At 45.5% G+C, this 23,798-nt stretch overlaps 1 protein-coding gene across 2 annotated transcripts in view; it reads left to right on the top strand.

Annotated features, from left to right (window-relative positions):
- Positions 1–2,346: 2,346 nt before the first annotated feature.
- Positions 2,347–23,798, top strand: part of LOC122554624 (regulator of G-protein signaling protein-like) — a 106,801-nt gene continuing 85,349 nt past the window's right edge. Inside the window, exons 1-7 of one of the 2 annotated variants that reach the window (XM_043699944.1) lie at positions 2,347–2,408; positions 5,162–5,235; positions 9,370–9,441; positions 11,230–11,359; positions 13,355–13,501; positions 19,476–19,583; positions 20,900–21,061. In XM_043699944.1, the coding sequence (XP_043555879.1) occupies positions 2,396–2,408; positions 5,162–5,235; positions 9,370–9,441; positions 11,230–11,359; positions 13,355–13,501; positions 19,476–19,583; positions 20,900–21,061 (706 nt within the window). In that variant the 5' untranslated portion in view covers positions 2,347–2,395. The remainder of the gene's footprint in view (positions 2,409–5,161; positions 5,236–9,369; positions 9,442–11,229; positions 11,360–13,354; positions 13,502–19,475; positions 19,584–20,899; positions 21,062–23,798) is intronic. The other variant, XM_043699945.1, reaches the window with a different exon arrangement.

Raw genomic sequence — 23,798 nt, 5'->3', positions numbered from 1 at the left:
GGGACCATACCCTCTCTTGTGCCTTATTTGTGCTAGCTTAGAAAGCTCTCCTGGATGCATTTTAAGAATCAAGCTCCCTCTAAACCCTTTGCATAGTGACTACCCCAGTTAATGCTGAAGAAGTTGAAATCGTCTATTGCTGCTCCTCCATTACTTTTACACATTCCTGAAACGGACCGCTACATCTGCTCTTCTATTTCTCAGACTGTTGGTGGTCCTAGAGTATACTCCCAGCAATGTGCTTGCTCCTTTTTTGGTTTTTGAAGTTCTAACCAACTGACTTCATTGGGAGGAGCATTTTAAGATGCCATCCCTCCTTACTGTTCTAATAGATTCCCTGATCAAAATTGCAACTTAGAGTCATAGAGATGTACATCAGGGAAACAGACCCTTTAGTCCAACCCGTCCATGCCGACCAGATATCCCAAGGCAATCTAGTCCCACCTGCCAGCACCCGGCCCATATCCCTCCACACCCTTCCTATTCATATACCCATCCAGATGCCATTTAAATGTTTCAATTGCACTAGCCTCCACTACTTCCTCTGGCAGCTCATTCTATACACACACCACCCTCTGCATGAAAATGTTGTCCCTGAGGTCTCTTTTATATGTTTCCCCTCTCAGCTTAAACCAATGCCCTCTAGTTCTGGAATCTTGCAAGGGTTTAGTTAGAAATTGCTGGTTATTAGAACTGTGTAAGTGTAGGCCCTCAGATCTATTGCAAAGATCATGTTGACGGACCTGGAAAGGATTCATCAAATTGTGTCCACAATCTATAACAAAGAAAATGGAAGGAGAAGTCAGTTATTGGAAACTTAAGAGTTGAGATAGGGTGTAATTTCTTTGGACTTAAGTCTCTGCAATGGATAGTGTTGGGAAATAGGTTGAAACTGCTTGTTGGATGTTTTTACAGTATAAAATAGTTTGTACTATTAAATAGTTTGTTTTAAGAAAAACATTATTTTGTATAATAAACTTTTGTTCTGTTGTTAAAGGAAATCTGCAGCCTCGTGGATATGTTTTTGTAACTAACCACCACATTAACAAACTAAACAATAATAAGGTAAGGCTGTGTTCTCTCAAGCCAGATTTCACTTGGAAGTCTGGTTTATAATCATAGTCAGAGTAATACAGTACGAAAACAGACCCTTCTGTCTAACCAGTCCATGCTGATCATAATTCCAAGCTAAACTATTCCCACCTGCTTACACTTGGCCCATATCACTCCAATCCTTTCCATTCAAGAACTTATCGAAATGTCTTTTAAACATTGTAATTGTACCTGCATCCACCACTTCCTCTGGAAGTTCCACACATAAACCTTGCTCTGTGTAAAAAGGTTACTCCTTGTGTCCTTTTTAAATCTTTCTTTTCTCACCTTAAAAATATGGCCCCTAGTTTTGATCTCCCCCACCCAAGGGCAAAGACCTCGGTCATTCGCCTTATCTGTGCAATACCTCACATTTATCCACGTTAAACTCCATCTACTACTCCTCAGCACGTTGACCCAATTGATCAAGATCTCTTTGTGACCTGAGATAACCTTCTTCACTATCTGGTCTGAATTATAACAGCTGAGTGTGCAGTGAAGAATTCGCTGCTTCAGCTGAAGGTTAATCTGCAGTCCGTTTGCTCTGTGAAAAGCAAATCCTTAGTGGCACGGTAGCTCAGTGGTTAGGACTGCTGCCTTACAATGCTAAAGACCTGGATTTTTCTACCCTTGGCTGACTGTGTGAAATTTGTACATTCTCCTTGTGTCTGTGTGGGTTTCATCCGGGTGCTCCGGTTTCCTCCCACAGTCCAAAGGTGTGCAGGTTAGGTAGACTGGCTCTGCTAAAATGCCCATAGTGTTCAGGGATATGAAGGCTAGGTGGGTTAGCCATGGGAAATGCAGGATTACAGGGATGGGGTAGGGGGGTAACTCTGGATTGGATGCTAGTGGAAGGGACTCGATGGGCTGAATGGCCTCTTTCCACACTGTAGGATTTAATGATTCAAATCCCAGAATTTTGTCTGGCTAAAGTTCTCCCTCTCTGATCCACTACTCCTCACCCATATTGGATTGACACTGCAGCCTTGCTGGATTCATAATTCAGCATGTCTCAAGGGTCAGCGAGGTACAGAGTGTGGGCTTTCTGATGGGGGGCGGGGGGTAAGGAGGCCTGTTTGCAATTTCCTAACCCGGGGGTGAGGTGTTGAGTTTCCCATCGTCACAATCCGGAAACTGACGAGGGAAATAAACTAACAATCCCTTACTCCACCCCCATCCTATCCCAGGCCTTAACGCCACCTCCCTCTCCTCTCCCATAGAGATACCTCTCTCTGTGGGAGGGTGGTGAAAGGGGGGGGCTGAGAGCGAGTATGTGCAACTCATCTAATTGGTCAGTGCGAAAATGGGAGAACCAGGTAAAATGAGTGGGGATAGACGTTGTGAGTTCAATTCCCGGAGCTGCCGGAGTGGCTCTCTTTTATATATAAAAAAAATCCTCAACAATCTTTATTGAATCTTGCAGCTAAGATTCGGTTTGAAATGCATGATAGAGCTGTTTGTCGCTTCTATTGAGGATTTGGAAGCGGCAGATCTGCAAAGGGCGTTTCTGATTGAAGGGGGCGGGTATCTCTCCTTGCAGTCCCCATTAAATAAGGTGAGAGCTTACTTGTTTGGGAAAAAAAGTGCTGAGTTACGATTTGGAAAATAATTATGCTTGTGAAGTGAAGGAGAGCAGATGATTCACCAACAAGGGGTGTGTGTGTGTGTTTATAAGTGGAGTGAATCCGAGGAGTTTCAGATATAAAAATGAAGGGACTCCGATAACCTGTATGGATTGTAACTTGCTCCCAGGGTGATACATTGGGTTGAAAAAACAGAATAACAGCTACCCGGGAGTGAATTACAGACTGGAATCTAATTGAGGTGATTGAGAGAGCAGCTACCCAGAAGTGAGTTACAAGTTACCTAGGGATAGATTCTTCAATGCAAGTTCTAAAGGAAATAATAAAGGAATAAAAGGTCCAGCATTGCAGATCGAGTGTTGAGAGGATTGGCCAATGAGGAGAAATTGAGTAGACTGGGACTGCACTGGTTGCAATTTAGAAGAACGAGGTGGATTTTATAGAAACAGATAAAAGTATGAAGGGAGTAGATAAGGTAGAAGCAGGGAGGTTGTTCGCACTGGCGGGTGAAACTAGAGTTGGGGGGCACGGCCTCAAAATAAGGAGATTTAGGAGTGAGTGGTGTGAATCTGTGGAATTCCCTGCCCAGTGAAACAGTTGAGGCTTCCACGTTGAATGTTTTTAAGGCAAAGATAGATTTTTGAGCAGTAAAGGGATTAAGGGTTATGGTGGGTGGGTAAGGGGAGCTGAGTCCACGAAAAGATCAGACATGGTCTTATTGCTTGGTAGAGCAGGCTCAAGGGGCCAGATGGCCTACGCCTGCTCCTAGTTCTTATGTTCTTACCTACAGACTGGAATCTAATCAAGGGATCCAGGATAGTTTATATATAGAGTAACAGCTACCCAGGAGTGAGTTACAGACCAGAATCTAATGGAAGGGCTCAGGGTGGTTTGTATATAGAATATCTGCTACCTAAGATTGGCTTCCAGACTTGAATCTAATTGAAGGTTCAGTGCAGTTTATATATAGGTTGAAAGATTCCTGTGAGTAAGTTACAGACTAGGTTCAGGATATCTCATCTGGGCTGTGGAGGAAGGCAGAGATCCAATTCTTGTGGTCCACATAGGACACAAGAATATCGTAGGAAGAGAAAGAGATTCGGTTGAAGGAATATGAGCAGTTTGGGGCTAAATTTAAAAAGCAGAACCAAAAAGGTAATCAGCTCTGGATCACTACCTGAGCCATGAGCATGTTAGCAGAGGGTTAACAAGATTAAATATGTCAATGCATGTCCCAGATCGGCATGAGAGAAATGGGTTCAAACTCGTGGGGCGCTGGCACCAGTCCTGTTCCAAAGGGGGGACAGTTCCACTTTATCCAGTTAGAGAGGTAAACCCAATGTTAGCATTCATTCTGAGAGGGCTAGAATACAAGAGCAGAGATGTACTGCTGAGGCTGTCAAGATCTCTGGTCAGACCACATTTGGAATATTGTGAACAGCTTTGGGCCGTACCTATGGAAGCTTGTGCTAGTTTGGAGGGAGTTTAGAGGATGGTTACAAGAATGATCTTGGGAATGAAAGGTTTGTCATTTGAAAACCCTGGGTATGTACTCAGAGTTTAGAAGGATGAGTCGGGTGGGGGTGGGTGGGGGTGCAATCTGATTGAAACTTACAGAATACTGAGAGACCTGGATAGAGTGGACGTGGAAAAGATGTTTCTACTGGTAGGGGAGATGAGGATCTGAGGGCACAAACTTTTTAAACAGACATGAGGAATTTCTTCAGCAAGAAGGTGATTAATCTGTTGGACTCATTGCCAGAAAACTCTGTGGGCCAAGTCATTGAGTGTATTTAAGACAGAGATAGATCAGGTTCTTGGTCAGTAGGGATCAAGGGTTACAGAGTTACTTTAGGCTCCTTTATCCTATGGTCATACAGTCTATGAAATCTAATCAAAGTGTTTGGGGTGGTGTACATGTAGAATCGTAGGTATGCAGGAGTGAGTTACAGACTGGAATCTAATCGGGGTGATTGGGCACTGGGATTTAGTTACTGACTGGAATCTAATCGAGGGTTTCAGGGTGGATTATACGTAGAATAAAAAATACCCAGGAGTGAGTTAGAGGCTAAAATCTAATTGAGGTGTTTTGGGGGGCTTTAGATAAAGAAAAATAACTGGGGATGACACCCAGTCTGGAATCTATCTGAGGGGTTCAAAGAGAAATGCATATTGTTTTATATTCATTTGTGGGATGTGGGCAGTGGTTAGATTGGTGATGGTGTTGGCCTGGCATTTGTGTGGCATGAAGGTCACCTGCCACTTGTCAGCCCAACCCTGGATATTGTCCAGATCTTGTTGCTTTTGAACATGGACTGCTTCGGTATCTGAGGAGCTGCAAATGATGCTGAACATTGTGCAATTATCAAGGTCTGAAACCTTGTGGTAAAGGTGATGGGTGCTAAGTGGAGGTGCAGATTCCCTCTGTCTGCAGTGATTGTGTCACTCTGTGGTGGCAGTACTTTCATTCTCTCCTTGTGTTTCAGATCAATCCAGTTTTCTGAATCAACTGAAAAACTCCATATTTGTGGATTTCCTCAATACATTCCTGAACCTGCCGGTAAGTGCTGGACGCTGTATCAGATGGCTCTGGTTTGCAGTGGGGAGCAGATGTAGGTGTGTACAGGCACAACTCAGTCAGTGCTTCTGGCTGGGGGCAGAAACACTGGGTACATTTTCAGGTGGATGATGCCCTATGTGCCCGTCTCTCCTGGTTTTTAATGTTTTGTTGCTCCTCTCCATTTCCAACACTTCTGATATGACTGTCTTCCCATGTGAGAGGATACACTGTATCTAACCCCATGCTGTCTCTGTCCTGGGAATGTTTGACGGGGACTGTGTAAAGGGAGCTTTACTTTGTATCTAACCCCATGCTGTCCCTGTCCTGGGAGGGTTTGATGTGGACATTGTGGAGGAAGTTTTACTCTGTATCTAACCCCGTACAGTCCCTGTCCCAGGAATGTTTGATGGGGACAGTGTCGAGGGAACTTTACTCTGTATCTAACACTGCGCTATACCTGTCCTGGGTGTGTTTGATGGGAACAGTGCAGAGAGAGCTTCACTCTGTATCTAACCTGATACTGTCCCTATCCTGGGATTATTTGATGGGGACTGTGTAAAGGGAGCTTTATTCTGTATATAACCCCGTGCTGTCCCTGTCCTGGGAGTGTTTGATGGTGACAGTGTAGAGGGAGCTTTACTCTGTATCTAACCCTGTGCTGCTCCTCTCCGGGGAGTGTCTGATGGGGACAGTGTTGAGGAAGCTTTACTCTGTATCCTACTATAATGACTCGGGAAGCCCAATTGGAAATGATTATCATTTATTATTGTTGAACAGCAAAATAAAACAACTCTTTGTGGAGTACGTAGGCTCTTCACAGCCTGGGATGGACAGATCTGCAGACCCATCCCTGAGTCTGCTTTACTTTGTTTTAATATCATACACAACCAAGTTGTTTTTTCCAACCATCATAACTACTTTTTTTTGGTCCCCCTCGTTTCTGTGATCATAGGGCCTCTTGTGTTGCTATGCCCCCAGCCTTGCTCCTGTTACTTTCCGGGTTGAGGGGCATTGAATAAATAAACAAGTGCTTCTCCCCTGGAGACTGTGCAGGGGCTACCATAGTCAGTGGCATGTCCTTCAAAACAGTCGTCTCTGTGAGGCGTTCTCTCTGGAGATGCTTGACATCTTTTCCTATTGATTTCTGTGATCTTCTCACCAGTTTTGACCACGAACGACACCGGTCCATTGTTCCTTTTTTAGGATAACTCCTGGGAATCCTGAACAGCCAACACTGGAATTCCTTACATGGTTCAGGGTAATTTTTGGGACCTGGGGAAACCTTCTACTCTGTTGTGTTCCTAGGAGTTGGAGTTCCTTTATCTGCTTTCCCCTTCTCTCTGACAGGGTATAATCCATCCTTGTCGACTCTGTACCCAAGGTACGTTACCTCATTTCCCTTTTTAGCCGAATGCCAGCTGCAGAGGATTCTAAGGGCTCCTCCACATGTTCCTTTAGTAGCTCATGAGATTGGAATGCCACTCTGGGTATCCCCTTGGAGAATGGTCTCCATTGCCCATTGAAAGATGGCACCAGCCAAAGATATTCCAGAGACCAAGCAAATGTACTCCATAATGTCCTATTTCAATATTTACAGTGACGTACTTCCTGGGTGACCCCTCAAACTCCAGTTAGAGTGGCTGATATTCGATTTAGAAAATAAGTGACTCCCAGCCAGCTTTTCATACAAGTCCTTCACGCGTGTGATTCAGTACCTGTCTAAGTGGGAATCTCAGTTGACTGTCAGCCCAGACTCCACACTAAGATGGACCAAGTTATCATGGAATGGCCCATTCAGCAAATTGTACTGGGTAAATGATGCTGGGTTCCTTCACATGTTCCAATTCAGCGTCTCCTTTGCATGTAGGGGACTGGTTGTGCCTTGAAGGATTTAGGTTGGGGCTCTGAGCCCTCACAGATCTTAGCCTAGTGCCTTTCAACTTCCTGAGGCTATTGTGGCTCAATTTGGGATGCTTCCCAGTGACCTCATATAGATTTCCAGTACCCATTTTAAAAATCTGTTGGCAATCCAGCATGGTGACTCAGTGGATAGCACTGCTGCCTCACAGCGCCAGTGCAATTCCAGTCTCATGCAACTGTTTGTGTGGAGTTTGTACACTCTCTTCCCCCACACGGGTCTGTGTGGTTTCCTTTCACAGTCCAAAGACATGCAAATTAGTTGGATTAGCCATGCCAAATTGTCCCATAGTGTCCAGGGATGTGCAGACTAGCTAGATTAGCCATGGGAAATACAGGGATAGGGTGGGGAGCTGGGTCTGCCAGCATGCTCTTCAGAGGGTTGATGTGGATTTGATGGGCTAATGGCCTCTTTCTGCACTGTAGGGATTCTAATTTCCGTAGCCAGTCCCTTCCTGAAAGGTTGGGACTTGGCGCTTATAGCATCAGTAAGCTGCCCCCATACAATTGGGGTTACAGTCCTATGTAAGGGCTCCCCAGTGCATGTGGCCAATCTAGCCTTGGTGTCTATGGAGAAACCTCCCACCCAGTTCTGGAACCTCGTGGCCTCTGACTTCAATCACCCTTCCTTGGTAACAAAATCGAGCCGTGAGTACTATCCACTAGATGATCCGTCTCTGAGGAAAGGGGGTCATCCAAGCTTAAGGGTAGTACCATCTTTGGATCCATGAAGTTCCTGAGCTGGTTCTTTTGCATTTTTGTGTGAAAGAGCCAATTCGAGGCTTTCATAAGGTCCAGATCTGGTTCTGTTAGAAACTTCCTTTAGTTCACTATAATTAATTCCACCGGCCAAGTAATTCTTTAACATTATCTGAAGGGCTGACCAGTATGCAATGTTGGGCCAATTTCCACAATCTTGTCTAGAACTTAGGGTCTGAATCCTCAGGAAGTCAATTTGCCTTAATCCTGTGGTTAATCTTGTAGCACCACAAATGGTTTGGGGTCATCGTGGTCCGTGAAATCTATCAGTTATAGAGTCATAGAGATGTACAGCATGGAAACAGACAGTTTGGTCCAACTCGTCCATGCCAACCAGAGAGCCTAACCTCATCTAGTCCCATTTGCCAGCACTAGGCCCATATCCCTCCAAACCTTTCCTATTAATATATCCATCCAGATGCCTCTTAAATGTTGTGATTGCACCTTATAGGGGTTGTCAGACTAACCCTGTGCTGTAAGTGTCCTGGGAGTGAATGATGAGAATTTTTTTTTTATTCATTCACGGGATCAGGACATCCCTGTCTAGGCCTGCATTTATTGCCCATTCCTAATTGCACAGAGGGCAGTTAAGAGTCAACTCCGTTGCTGTGGGTCTGGGGTCTCATGTCTGCCAGACCAGCTAAAGATGGCAGTTTCCTTCCCTAAAGGACATTAGGTCTCTTTTAAACTATTGCCACCTCATGCTAAACCTATGCCCTCTAGTTCTGGACTTCCCCACCCCAGGGAAAAGACTTTGTCTATTTACCCTATCTATGGCCTTCAGATCGGTGAACTAGATGGGTTTTTCCGACAATCGGTAATAGATTCATGGACATTCTTAGACTCTTAATTCCAGATTTTTATTGAATTCAAATTCTACCGTCTGCTGTGGCAAGATTTGAACCTGGATTCTCAGAACATTACCTGGGTCTCTGAATTAACAGTCCAGCGATAATATCATCAGGCTGTTGCCTCAGCTATGATGGTGGGAGTTATGGTCTTATGATGGTGGGAGTGATAGACAAGATTTTTATTGAATTCAAATTCTACCGTCTGCTGTGGCAAGATTTGAACCTGGATTCTCAGAACATTACCTGGGTCTCTGAATTAACAGTCCAGCGATAATATAATCAGGCTGTTGCCTCAGCTATGATGGTGGGAGTTATGGTCTTATTATGGTGGGAGTGATAGACAATGGGTGTAACAGTGTGAAGGATGGGGGTGTTGGACAGTGGGAGTGATGTTAGAAATTATTCTGGGGTGATGGGTAGTGGGAGTGACATTGGGAATGATGATGGGGTGATGGACGCTGGGAAGTGACGTTGGGAATCATGATGGGGTGACGGACGCTGGGAGGTGACGTTGGGAATCATGATGGGGTGACGGACACTGGGAGGTGACGTTGGGAGTGTGGGTGAAAATGAAGATGAGTGATGAACTCTGTTGTCTGTTTCTTAGGTGTTTGGACAGATTCCGCTCTATGTCTTTAAAGACAAACAATGGGAACTCCAGCCTGATCTTCCATCCAAGGTAATGAGTCCCAAAGTGATTTTATCAGAGGACACATATCTATTTGGACATGCCCACCCTATGTGTTCCCCAGCACAACACCCAGCCTCTCTGCCCAAATAACCACCCTGTCCTAACCCATGGGATGCCTGGTCGGGGATAAGCGCAGAGCTGGGTTGCACGGTTCAATTCACACGAATAGAAATTGCTGGAGAGACTCAGCAGGTCTGACAATATCTGTGAAGAGAGAAACAGAGATGCGATCAAGTCCAGTGATCCTTCTTCAGAATCTTCAGCATCCGTAGTTAGTTGTTTTGTTTTATTGTCAGGTCAAATTGTTCGGGTCACACTTGACAATGTGAGCCTGTTTATTATGGATGCTCACTGTGCTTCATCGGTTCGGGTTGGCTGTGTACTCAGAGAAAAGTAGACCAATCTTTCTCAAAGTCTGGAATCCTCAACTGAAACGTGGAGCAGACATTTCAGAGCCTGATGAACCAAGCCTAGCCCACATGTAGAGACCAGAGTCACTTCCGCGATGTTGAATTTACAACATGGACTAGCTGTGCGCAATGGTCTAGCACTTTACCTCACACCTGCATGGAACATGACTCCACTCTTGAACTGGCCAGTGGGGAAACTGATGTCAAAGCAGATCTCCGGGAGCTCCAGGGTTAGGTCCATGCCAGGTGCTAACCTCTCCTGCTTTGACTTGAGGGCAACCAGCAGACAGATGGCTCTCCCAGATGATGAGGCTGAGGGGTAAAGTCACCCAGTGTTCCTGCCTCTGAATGGGGGTCAAAGGTGAAATTGGTGTAGACCTGAAGATAATTTGAAGGGATGTGTGGTCCGGCCCCTCGTGCTGTCCTGATGGTTGGGAACGGGGATAAGTGTCTGTGCATCCGGTGTTGGTTTGGCCCCAAACATCTGAGCTCCTTCATGCAAGGCCATACATGGCTGCAGTGCGTGGAAGTACGTCAGGGGGGGGTGGATTGAGAAGCAGAGGATTCATGAAGCGCCATCACTGGACTTCTGCTGAAATCGCAGCAACCCGCTCAGGAAAGAGACCGAAGGACTTTCTGATGCTGCCACACAGTGGGCTGAACCCCCTGCTAGGTGTACTCTGTAATGGTTTAATTGAACAGTATTATTTGGGAGGCTGGTAATTGAAAACAAGCCCTCACTGTGCTCAATTAGTTAAGCCTGGGTGTGGACTCAGAGTCAAAGCAAACTGCCAAAGGCTGAGCTGTAAACACCATGGGTGGGTATTCTGTATTTTGAAGCACAGTGGAGTAAATTTGGTGATATTTGATGGGCCTGTGGTATTCCCCTCTTATTACTCATGCTGTCTTGCTGCTCTGGTTGGTATATATCCCTCAAGGGGCATCAGTTAATCAGATTCTGCTGTCATCTTGTGTCTGACTGCGTAACTTAAATCCCTATGTGACAGCCATTAGTCCAGTAAACCTTCTCTGAATTGCTTCCAATGCATTAACATCCTTCTGTAAGTACAATGATAGTGATCAGTCCTGGGCACAGCACTCCAGATGCAATCCCACCTACTGCCCCGTTTACCTGAAACGAGCCCTCCCGAACACCCACCTTCGGTTTCCCTTCAGCTTTTCAGTGTCGTGCTTTGTGGAAGATTTCTCTCTCTGATATCATCATTACCCAGAGGCTTGATACCAAGAACAGGAGCTGAGATGGGTTTGGGGGAAGGTTTCAGTTCAGTTGTGTGGGTTCATTCTGCAGTGCCTGGTAACCGGTCAGTCCTGTTAAAGACTAATTCACTGCTATTGTTGGTTTCAGAGCAGAAATGTGGACGGGCTGATGAATTGGTTGGAAGACTATCGCCTGCCTTACTTCCTACAGACAGACCTGTACCTTCACTTTGTCCTCTGTGAGTCACTGCTGGACGTCACGGTGCAAGAAATTATGGGTGAGTGCAGCCCAGAGCCTGCCGACGCTCTGACTGTTTCCATAGACTTCTGGCAGTCTGAGCTGTCTCCTATAGCATCCAGAGAATATTACACTGTTGCAGGTTGGACCCGAAAGTCACTTCCGTTCTTTCGTCATGTGTGTTTAAGAGACACACGTGAGGTGTCAAGCCACGTTTAGGTACTGTTCCGAGATGCTATCTCACACCCCTGGAGTAGGTGGGACTTGAACCCAGGCCTCTTGGTGTGGAGATAGGGGTATTACCACTGCACTGCAAGAGTCGGGTGGCATGATGCCTCAGTGGTTAGCACTGCTGCCTCTCTGCACCAGGAACCCGGGTTCGACTCCGGCCTTGGGCGACTGTCTGTGTGGAGTTTGCACATTCTCCCTATGTCTACGTGTTTGCTCCGGTTTCCTCCCACAGTCCAAAGATGTGCAGGTTAGGTGAACTGGCTATGCTAAATTGCCCATAGTATTCAGGGATTTGTAGGGGGTTAGGTGCATTGGTCAGGGATAAATGTAGAGTAATAGGATAGGGGAATGGGTTTACGTGGGCTCTCTTCGGAGGTCGGTGTGGACTTGTTGGGCTGAAGGGCCTGTTTCCACACTATAGGGATTCTATGATTCAAGCAGTCCCTCACAGCCAAGTTTATATCTTTGGTCGATCCCCTTTGTGTTTTGATTCACTCACAGTGTGACAATGCGGTAGCTGTAAGAGGTTATTTTGTCCCGGTTTCTTTTAAGAGAGAGATTGAATGAGAGGCGCAGAGGTGGCTACTGAAGACCATTTGGGTAAACAGCTTGGAAGACCTTAGGATTTCCTTATAAGGAAGCCTGTGTCTGTGTGGCCAGCTCTCTCAGATCTGGATTTCCTGAGTACCGTCAGAAGCCTTTAGGGGTCTCTAAAGAGTTAGAAACTTCAGTGACTATCTCTTGACTGTTACTCTCTCTGAATTTTCTCCAATTTTTTTCCTTTCCTCCTGGATTGGAGAACTGCATGTGAGGATCCGTGTCTGAATTTTCCCTTTTTGTCCCCAAGTGGTGTGTTTATGAGATGTTACTCTATTGGAACAGTTAATTAGTAATAGTTACTGTATCTGTTATTCTGTTCAGTTTGCCAATGGAGTTGTTATTCTAAATTCCTCTTTCTGTGGTTGTATTTTAACCGCAACATTTAGATACATTTGCTTAATGTCGATTGGTTTGATTAGATTAGATTAGATTAGATTACTCACAGTGTGGAAACAGGCCCTTCGGCCCAACAAGTCCACACCGACCGGCCGAAGCGCAATCCACCCATACCCCTACATTTACCCCTTACCTAACAATACGGGCAGTTTAGCATGGCCAATTCACCTAACCTACACATCTTTGGACTGTGGGAGGAAACCGGAGCACCCGGAGGAAACCCACGCAGACACTGGGAGAACGTGCAAACTCCACACAGTCAGTCGCCTGAGTCGGGAATTGAACCCGGGTCTCTAGCGCTGTAAGGCAGCAGTGCTAACCACTGTGCCGCCCACTGGTTTGACCAGTCACATTGCATGTGGAACAGCCACTTCACACCTGCCTTTCAAATAAGGAAAAGTTAGTGTCTAGGCTACCTTCTTAAACATTTTGAGGGGGTCTGGCCTGGTCTATAACACAGGACATGGGCATCTGTGGCTAGGCCAGCATTTATTGCCCAATCCTAATTGTACAGAGGATGTTACTGATGGGTTTGGAGTCATATGTAGGCCAGACCAAGTAAGGATGACAGTTTTCTTCCCTAAAGGGCATGAATGAACCGGATGATCACCAATGGATTCCTGGTCATCACTGCGCCCTTAATTCCAGGTTCTTTATCGGATTCAAATCCCACTGTCTGCCGAAGCAGGATTCAAATCCGGGTCCCCAGCATATAAGCTTAGTTTCCTAAGCCAATAGTCCAGTGATAATGCCATTCGGCCATCGCTTCCCCTTGTAGTTTGTGATGAATGGCGTTGCTGTCTTACAGAGTCCACAGCCTTGCCTCAAGACTCTGCCAACATGAGCCTGAACTTGCAGTTCTCTGATGAGACTCTCAGCTCAGAAAGTGCTGGCAGCAATGTGGATGTGACCAAATCCGAGTCGGTCAAAGACCCAGCTAAGGGTGTGGTGAAGGGTGAGTACTGGAGAATGGGGGTGGTGGGGGAGCTCCCAGTGACAAACTGCAACTCCTAGATTGGGAAACGGAGTTACGATTCAGCTCAACCCAGATATTCGTTCCAGACATTGACAGTGCAACAGGAGGATCAATAATAATCCGTCTCACACCCAACACCCAACCCCCACCCCACAGAAACAATGTCAAGATTGATGAAGAGCTTTAATGTCAAAAAACTTCTTGCGCCTCAGACTTTGCATTTTGGAAAAACTTGTATACCAGAAGTGACTGACTCCAACTAGTCTTTTTTTGAAGTTGTCACCGCAGTTTTCCTTTCTCCTTTTAAACCCTTGGTTGCTGGATGGGAGTGAGGGAGCTGTGGGGCTCAGGGCCCATTCTGCAGATGTGAGCACACAGTGTAGCCTGGCACAGTGCGGAAGGAATGCCCCACGACCAGTGGCCCTCCCCTCTCTCTGATCAAACCGCTTCTGTCCTCTTGGGAATGGGGGAGATTCCACAGCCAATGGGGAGGGGAGTTCCCTTCAGTGCCGTGGTCAATCGATGGTTCTAGATGGGGTGGGGGTGGGGGGGTGACAGGAGATTGTTTGGAATATTGCGACGGATGAGAGTCTGCAAAAGACATAAGGGGATAATGGACTACAGCACAGGCCAAGGCTGTTCACTGATGATTTGAGCAACGTTCAGCATTACTCACGACTCCCCAGAGACTGAAGCTGTCCATGTTTTCAGTCAGAGTCATACGGCCCACCTCATCCAGGTTTTCCAAACTGAAGTACACCCATTTATCTGCTTTTGGCCCGTAACCCTCTAAACCTTTCAAATCTATGTAGCTGTCCAAATATCTTTTAAATATTGTAATTGTGCCCATCTCTACCACAGTTTCTGGCAGTTTGATCCATACACGGATCTCCGTCTGTGTGAATATGTTGCCCTTCCAGTCCCTTTAAATCCTTCCCCTCTCACCTTAAGTCTATGTCCTCTAATTTTAGAATTATAGAACTCCTACAGTGTGGAAGCAAGCCATTCAGCCCATCGAGTCGAGTTGGACTATGGGAGGAAAATGGAGCACCTGGAGGAAACCCACATAGACACAGGGAGAATGTGTAAACTCAATGTATCCAATCATAGAGTCATAGCATCATAGAGATGTAAAGGATGGAAACAGACCCATCGGCCTAATTCATCCATGTCAATCAGATATCCCAACCTAATCTAGTTCCATTTGCCAGCACTTGGCCCATATCTCTCTCAACCCTTCCTGTTCATATAACCATCCAGATGCTTTTAAAATGTTGCAATTGAACTAGCCTCCACCACATCCTCTGGCAGCTCATTCCATACACGTACCATCCTCTGTGTGAAAGGGTTGACCCTTGGGTCCCATTTATATCTTGCCCCTCTCACCCTAAACCGATGTCCTCTACTTCTGGATTCCCCCACCCGAGGGAAAAAACCTTGTCTATTTATCCTATCCATGCCCCTCATGATTTTATAAACTCTATGAGGTCACCCCTCAGCCTCTGACGCTCCAGGGAAAACAGCCCCAGCCTGTTCAGCCTCTGCCCTGTAGCTCAAATCCTCCAACCCTGGCAACATCCTTGTAAATCTTTTCTGAACCCTTTCAAGTTTCACAACATTCTTCTGATAGGAAGGAGACCAGAATTGCACGCAAAATTCCAACAGTGCCCTAAACAATGTCCTGTACAGCCGTAACATGACCTCCCAACTCCTGTACTCAATACTCTGACCAATAAAGGAAAGCATACCAAACGCCTTCCTCACTATCCTATCTACCTGTGACTCCACTTGCAAGGAGCTATGAACCTGCACTCCAAGGTCTCTTTGTTCAGCAACACTCTCCAGGACCATACCACTAAATGTATAAGTCCTGCTCAGATTTGCTTTCCCAAAATGTAGCACCTCGCATTTATCTAAATTAAACTCCATCTGCCACTCCTCAGCCCACTGGCCCATCTGATCAAGATCCCATTGTAATCTGAGGTAACCTCTTTCACTGTTCACGACACCTCCAATTTTGGTGTCATCTGCAAATTTACTAATTATACCTCTTATGTTCATATCCAAATCATTTATATAAATGACAAAAAGTAATGGACCCAGTATAGATCCTTGTGGCACTCCACTGGTCACAGGCCTTCAGTCTGAAAAACAACTCTAGAATTCCCTCCAGCAACTTGCCCACCACTGAGGTCAGGCTCACCAGTTTATAGTTCCCTGGCTTGTCCTTACCACCGTTCTTAAACAGTGGCACCATGTTAGTCACCCTCCAGTCTTCCGGCACTTCACCTGTGACTATCGATGATACAAATATCTCAGTAAGAGGCCCAGCAATCACTTCCCTAGCTTCCCACAGAGTTCTAGGGTACACCTGATCAGGTCCTGGCGATTTATCCACCTTTATGCATTTCAAGATTTCCAGCACTTCCTCCTCTTTAATATGGACATTTTTCAAGTTGTCACCATCTATTTCCCTACAGTCTATATCTTCCATGTCATTCTCCACAGTAAACACTGATGTAAAATACTTGTTTAGTATCTCCTCCACCTCCTGTGGCTCTACACAAAGGCCGCCTTTCTGATCTTTGAAGGGACCTATTCTCTCCCTAGTTACCCTTTTGTCCTTAATGTATTTGTAAAAACCCTTTGTATTCTCCTTAACCCTATTTGCCAAGGCTATCTCGTGTCCCCTTTTTGCCCTCCTGATTTCCCTCTTAAGTATACTTCTACTGCCTTTATACTCTTCTAAGGATTCATTCAATCACACCTGTCTATACCTGACATATGCTTCCTTCTTTTTCTTAACCACACCCTCAATTTCTCTCAACATCCAGCATTCCCTCCACCAACCAGCCTTTCCTTTCACCCTAACAGGAATATATTGTCTCTGGACTCTCGTTATCTCATTTCTGAAGGCTTCCCATTTTCCAGCCATCCCTTTACCAGCGAACATCTGCACCCAGTCAGCTTTTGAAAGTTCTTGCCTAATACCGTCAAAATTAGTCTTCCTCCAATTTAGAACTTCAACTTTTAGATATGGTCTCTCCTCTTCCATCACTATTTTAAAACTCATAGAATTATGGTCGCTGGCCCGAAAGTGCTCCCCCACTGACACCTCAGTCACCTGCCTTGCCTTATTTCCCAAGAGTAGGTTAAATTTTGTACCTTCTCTAGTAGGTACATCCACATACTGACTCAGAAAATTTTCTTGTCTACTCTTAACAAATTCCTCTCCATCTAAACCCTTAACACTATGTCAGTCCCAGTCTATGTTTGTAAATTTAAAATCTCCTACCATAACTACCCTATTATTCTTATTGATAACTGAAATCTCCTTACAAATTTGTTTCTTAATTTCCCACTGACTATTAGAGAGTCTATAATACAATCCCAATTAGGTGATCATCCCTTTCTTATTTCTCAGTTCCACTCAAATAACTTCCCTAGATGCATTTCCGGGAATATCTTCCCTTAGTACAGCTGCAATGCTATCCCTCATCAAAAATGCCACTCTCCCTCCTCTCTCGCCTTCCTATCACCAGAAGTTGGAATCAGACCTAGGTTCCTGGTGCTGTGAGGCAACAATACTAATGACTGAGCCACTGTACCACCCATAGTTTTGGACTCTTTTGGACTTCCCTACCCGAGCAAAAAGACTTTAGCTATTCACCTTATCTATACCCTCATGATTTTATAAACCTCTGTATAATCACCTTACAGCTGTAGGGAAACAAGTCCCAGCTTACCAGCCCCCTCCTGATAATTTAAACCTTCCAGAATCACAAAGTGTGGCACTGGAAAAGCATAGCAGGTCAGGCAGCATTATGGATGAAGGGCTTATGCCTGAAACGTCGACTCTCCTGCTCCTCAGATGCTGCCTGACCTGCTGTGCTTTACCAGTGCCACACTTTTTGACTCTGATCTCCAGCATTTGCAGTCCTCACTTTCTCAAACCTTCCAGTGCTGGTGTCGGAGAAATTAGCCCAGTAAAGCAGAGACCACACAGCCAGATCGGGTAACATTGACGTGCAGTCTATTACAAGCGATATTGCTGGAAGAGCAATTGACTAAGCTGACACAGAACTGACGGTCTGTACAAGTAGATCAAGGGTTCTCTTCCTCAAGCTGAGGATGAAGCCAGGTTTTGGAAGGACCTTGTAAAATAAGGTTAATTAAAATGGGGAAAGATACAATGTATTTGGAAATTAAGTAATCCAGTTACAATGATGAGAATTGAAAAAACGGTTATTGGAAGAATTTCCTGATTGTCAATACAATATAACATCCGGACAGTATCAATGAGCTTTGATGGGATCAGGAGATTCTAGCTCTCTTTGCAGGTCGGTGAGAATGTCTCTTTTGAAACAGTAAGGTGCTTCCATTGTTCCTGTCCTGGGAGCAAAGTCCTTGGTGGCGCCTCTCCATCACTGCCCTAGCTCTTTGTGTGGCTTTGGTATTGCTGAGTTATCAGACTGCCCTCGGGGCTTTGGGACAGCTGTGTTGACCGGGTATTGTTAGTGTGTTGTGGAAGTGTGTCTGCGTGTGCTGTCTGGTTTCACTTGTCAGCCTGTTTGGTCCCTGCTGAGGCATTCTGGGTGTTTCTAGTATAGTTTGGCCAAGTTTGCTTTTCTATGTTCTGTGTGGACCTACTATGGGTGGGCATGGTGGCAGATCTTTTCCCATACCTGGTAATATCCTGGTAAATCTTTTTGCACCCTTTCCAGTTTAATAATGTCCTCTCAATAGCAGGGTGATCAAGATTGTACTCTTAAGTATGGCCTTACCAATATCTTGTACAGTTGTAAAATGACATCCCAACTCTTGTACTCAGTGCTCTGACCGATTAAGGCAAGTATTACATTTCTGCTCATTTTGGGATCAACAAGACTGGGAAACACCACTATCCACCATGTGCAAGCCACAAGTCTGCAGTGTGTGATGGAATACTCCCCACCTGCCTGGATGGGTGCACCTCCAACAACACTCAAGAAACTTGACACAATCCAGGACAAAGCAGCCCGCTTCATTGGCACCATAGCAACAAGCATCCACTCCCTCCACCACCAACGCTCATTAGCAACTGTGTGTACTATTTACAAGATGCACTGCAGAAATTCACCAAAGATCCTTCGTCAGCCCCTTCCAAACCCATGACTACTTCCACCAGGGCAATTGAGAGCCACATTGCTGTGGAGACACCTGGAGGCTAGACCAGGTAAAGGCAGATTTCCTTCCCTAAAGGACATTAGTGAATCTGATGGGTTGTTCTGACAATTGACAATGGTTTCATGGTTATCATTTGACTCTTAATTGCAGGCTTTTCTTATTGAATTCAAATTTTGGGATTTGAACCCAGGTTCCCTGAACATTATTGAGTTTCTTGATTGATAGTCTGTGATAACATCATGAGGTATTGCTTCCCCTTCCCCTTGTCCTTCCGGATGGAAGTGGTCTTGGGTTTGGAAGGTGCTGTCTAAAGGATCTTTGGTGAACTTCTGCAGTGCATCTTGTAGATAGTACACATTGCTGCTGCTGAGCGTCGGTGGTGGAGGGAGTGGATGTTTGTGGATGTAGTGCCAAAGAAGTGGGCTGCTTTGTCCTGGATGGTGTCGAGCTTCTTGAGTGTTGTTGGAGCTGCACCCATCCAGGCAAGTGGGGAGTATCCCATCACACTCCTGACTGGTGCCTTGTAGATGGTGGACAGGCTTTGGGGAGCCAGGAGGTGAGTTACTCACTGTTAAGTTATTAACCTCTGACCTGCTCTTGTATCCTTAATGATGAAGCGGACCATCAGCTAAGCAAGTCCTAGATTTGGATCCCACTACCCTGTAGCAAAGTCCACAAAGAGCTGCAGATTGAGAATCAAGACCAGAGAATCGAGAATCTGAAATCAGGCAGGTTAGCTGGGCTCCAGCAGCCTACTCCCTGTTTTATTCTGTTTTATTCCCCCTAGAAGTGACCAAGGAGCCAGCGATGACACCTGACCAGTGGCTGCTGAGGAGGTGCATTGGGAGTGTGCAGGGAATGAAACGCTTCCGGTCATTTCTCATTGGGACAAAAGGTGGGTAAAAACCCAAGGGGAGGGAGGCTGGCTCCCTCAGTGAGACAGAAGCCTCAACGCCAGTCTTCAGTCCAGATTGCACTGACTTCGCACACACATACACACATACACACGCACACACATGCACACACATGCACACACATGCACACACAGACACACGCATGCAGACAGACAGACACACACTGACATGCAGAGAGATACACACACACACACACACACACACACACACACACTGACATAGACACAGACATACAAACACCTCATTTGCTAGACACGCCCAAGTGAGGTCATGAAAAGACATAAAGCTGGAATTGATCCTTCAGTCTGTCCAGCCTGTTCCACCATTCAAACCAGTTGATCTTAGCCATCAATTCCACCTTCCCACCCACTCTTCTTACTCTTGATTCCCTGAGAGATCCAGATTCTTACCATCTCAGTCTCAGTTATATTTAGGGATAGAGTATTGACAGTCCTGTGGGGAGAGAACTGCAAAGATTCACAAGCATTTGAGTGAAAGGCGATTGGCCCCTGATCATATGCCCCCCCCCCCCCCAACCTGTAGTTTGGATTCTCCCGCCTGATGGAAAGCATCTGTCTGTGTTTTCCCTTTCGGAGGTTTGGAGGTTTCAGTGTGATCAGAGAGTGGATGGGTAAGATTTACCCAACCATTCACCGATGGAGAGTCCTCGTTGTACAAACTCGATCTAATAAACTTTAGCTGTACTGTCTCCGATACATCCATCCTGATATACAAGGCCGAAGCCATGCGTTCTATCCTAGATATGGTCTCGGCAAATCCCAGTACAACTACAGCAGGGCACCCTTCTTCCTGTGTTCCAGTCCCCTTTTGCAGTAAAGACCAACGTACCATTTGCCTGTCTAATTGCTTGGGTGCTGCCCTTGTATTAGCAAACTCAAGCCTTTCTGAACATCAACATTTTTTATCTTCCTAAAAGAGGGATCCTGCCATTCTCTTCTGAAGTGAATGACCTCATTGTCTCTCAGGTTATTATCAGCGGTGATCTTGTAGCTCGGCCCCTTCGCCTCTGTAACTCTGCAGCCTCTTTGTGTCCTCCCCACAGCTTTGTATCATCAAAGCCTAACCTAATCACTTGCACTTCAATAGCTGAAGGCCCCAGCACTGATCTTATTGACACTGCACTCAGCACACCCTGTCAACCTATCCTAGCCTTGTGACCATTAATTGATTTCCCCGTGCACACTAGTCTGTTACACCCCCCAACTAAGACAACAAGTTTTGTGCCCAGATAGTAACAATTACCCTGATCACTCTCTTTTCTGTGCGCATCGCCTAGGTGAGGAACTGTTGGAGTTCTGGCTGAGGACGGAGAGGATGTTAAAGCTGGATAGCAGCAGTGTTGAGGAGAGAGATCAGTACTTTGCTCAGCTCCGAATGATCCAGGCCACTCACCTGCAAGATGGTTCTGTCGTCATGGCGACCTGTAGAGGCCTCATCGGTAAGGCCTCACGCAATGCAATCCAATCCAGCTCCCATTTCAAATCACAGCACCCGATCATTCCCTCAAGATTAATGTTCTGTTTTGCCTCTCTGTGCTCATATGGGGACACTCACTCAGTCTTACACACTGCTTCTTGGCAGCTGCTTCTCAAGTGAGGTTACCTTAGCACCACCTTCCAAACTCATGACCACTTCCATCTAGAAGGACAAAGGCAAAATAATTGATGAGGGCAGTGGGATCAACATGTTTACTTGGACCTTAGTAAAGCTTTTGACAAGGTTCCTCATGCTAAACTAATTAGTAAAGTTAGATCACATGGGATTCAGTGTGAACTTGCCAGTTGAAGACAAAATTGGCTTAATGACAGGAGACAGTGACAATGGAGGGTTGTGTTTCAGGCTTGAGGTCTGTTACCAGCGGTGTTCCATAGGGATCAATGCTCAGTCCACTTTTGTTTTCATTTATATAATGATTTAATCGAGAATATAGAAGGCATGATAAGTAAGTTTGTGGATGACACCGAGATTGCTGGTATAGTGCACAGTGAAGAAGTGGCAGATGGACTTTAATGTGGATAAATGTGACATATTGCATTTTGGTAAAACATACAGAGGACAATTAAAAATAGGGCCTTGGGCAGTGTTGTAGAACAGAGGGAGCTTGGTGTTTAGGTACATAATTCTTTGAAGTTTGCGTCGCATATATATATATATATATATACATAGAATGGATAAGAAGGCATTTAGCATGCTTGCCTTCATTGCTCAGACTTTGAGTAGAGGACTTGGTGAGATTGTACAGGACATTGGTAAGGCTTCCTCTAGAATGCTGCGTCTGTTCTGCTCTCCCTGTTATAGAAAGGATGTTATTAAGCCTAGAGAGGGTTCAGAAGAGATTTACCAGGATGTTGCTGGGAATGGAGAGTTTGAGTTATAAGGATAGGCTGAGCATAGGACGTTGAGGGGTGACATTATGGAAGTTTATAAAATCATGAGGGGTGTAACTAAGGTGAATGGCAGATGTCTTTTCTCCGATTTCCAGACTTAAGGGGGCACTTTTACGGTGAGTGGAAAAAGATTTTAAAAAGACATGAGGGGCAACTTTTTTTACACAGTGAGTGGTTTCTGTATGGAATGAACTTCCAGAGGAAGTGGTGGAGGCTGGTACAGTTACAATGTTTAAAAGACATTTAGGTAAGTACATGAATAAGAAATGTTTGGAGGGATATTGGCAGGTCGGTGCAACTAATTTAGTTTGGGATTATGGTCGGCATGGACTGCTGGAACTGAAGGGTCTGTTTCCGTGCTGGATGAGTCTATGACTCTATGGCAGCAGACACATGGAAATACCACCCCTTGCAAGTTCCCCTCCAAACCACTAACCATCCTGACTTGGAAATATGTTGCTGATCCTTCACTGTCGCTGGAACAAACTCCCTCCGTAAGAGCATTGTGGGTCTACCTATAGCACATGGACTGCAACGATTCATGAGGTCAGGTCACCACCACCTTCTCAAGGGGCAACTAGGAACGGGTAATAAATACCGGTCCTGCCAGCAATGCCCAACATCCCCTGCACCAATAAGAAGAGAGTCTCACCCATTTCATCTGAGCCGCTCATGTCACAGTTACAGTGCAGTGGGTTTAACGTGGCTTTCCAAAGATTCGCACCAATAATCTCCTCACCCGACAAACATCGGACAAATCCTCAGGACACAATGACCTTTGTCTTTGGGTTCCAATGCAGATGGCTACAGATACAGGGCATGTGTTACATGTGATTTTCCAAAATTTCCTAGGTTCTGGAACAGTCCTAGCATTTTGCAAATTAGTAAATGTAACTGTATTCAAAGAAAGAAAGGAGAGAGTAAATGAGGAACAACAGTGCAGTCAGCCTGACATTAGTTATCAGCAAATGTAGAATCTATTATTAAGGGAGTTTTAACTTTGAAATTTATTGCTGGCCATGATTAGAGCAAGTCAACATGCAAGTCAGATAGAAAAAGCAATTGAGATTGACAAACTTAGAGTCATGGAGATGTACAGTATGGAAACAGATCCTTCAGTCCAACTTGTCCATGCCGACCAGACATCCTAAATTAATCTAGACCCATTTGCCAGTACTTGCCCTTATCCCTCTAAACCCTTCCTATTCATTTACCCATCCAGATGCCTTTTAAATGTTGTAATTGTACCAGCCTCTGCCACTTCCTCTGACAGATCATTCCATACCCGCACCACCCTCTGTGTGAAAAAGTTGCCCCATAGGTCCCTTTTAAATCTTTTCCATCTCACCTTAAACCTATGTCCTCTAGTTCCACCCACCCCAGGAAAAAAAGATCTTGTCTATTTCTCCTATCCATACCCCTCATGATTTTATAAACCTCTACAAGGTCACCCCACAGCCTCTGATGCTCCAGGGAAAATACCCCCAGTCTATTCAGCTTCTCCCTATAGCTCTAACCCTCTAACCTTGGCAACATCCTTTTAAGTCTTTTCTGGGGGTGGGTGGAGGGAGGTGGTGGGGTGCGGTCAGAGGACATTTATCCTGAGGGATGGGAGTCTTTAGATATGAGGAAAGGTGTGCACTGTTTCTGAAACAGAGAAGGTTCAGCGTTGACCCAGTGAAGATTTGTGAGATGCTAGTCTTTGCTTGAGATGGTTTAGATGAAAATCATCACCTTTAGCCAGTAGGTCCATCACATTCAAGGTTACAATTAAAATCCCTAAGAAAG

This window comes from Chiloscyllium plagiosum, chromosome 11 (genome assembly GCF_004010195.1).
Source record: "Chiloscyllium plagiosum isolate BGI_BamShark_2017 chromosome 11, ASM401019v2, whole genome shotgun sequence".
In the NCBI taxonomy this organism is placed as follows: Eukaryota; Metazoa; Chordata; class Chondrichthyes; order Orectolobiformes; family Hemiscylliidae; genus Chiloscyllium; species Chiloscyllium plagiosum.
The sequence above is the reverse complement of the archived record's forward strand: the minus strand, read 5'-3'. Positions and strand labels throughout refer to the sequence as shown.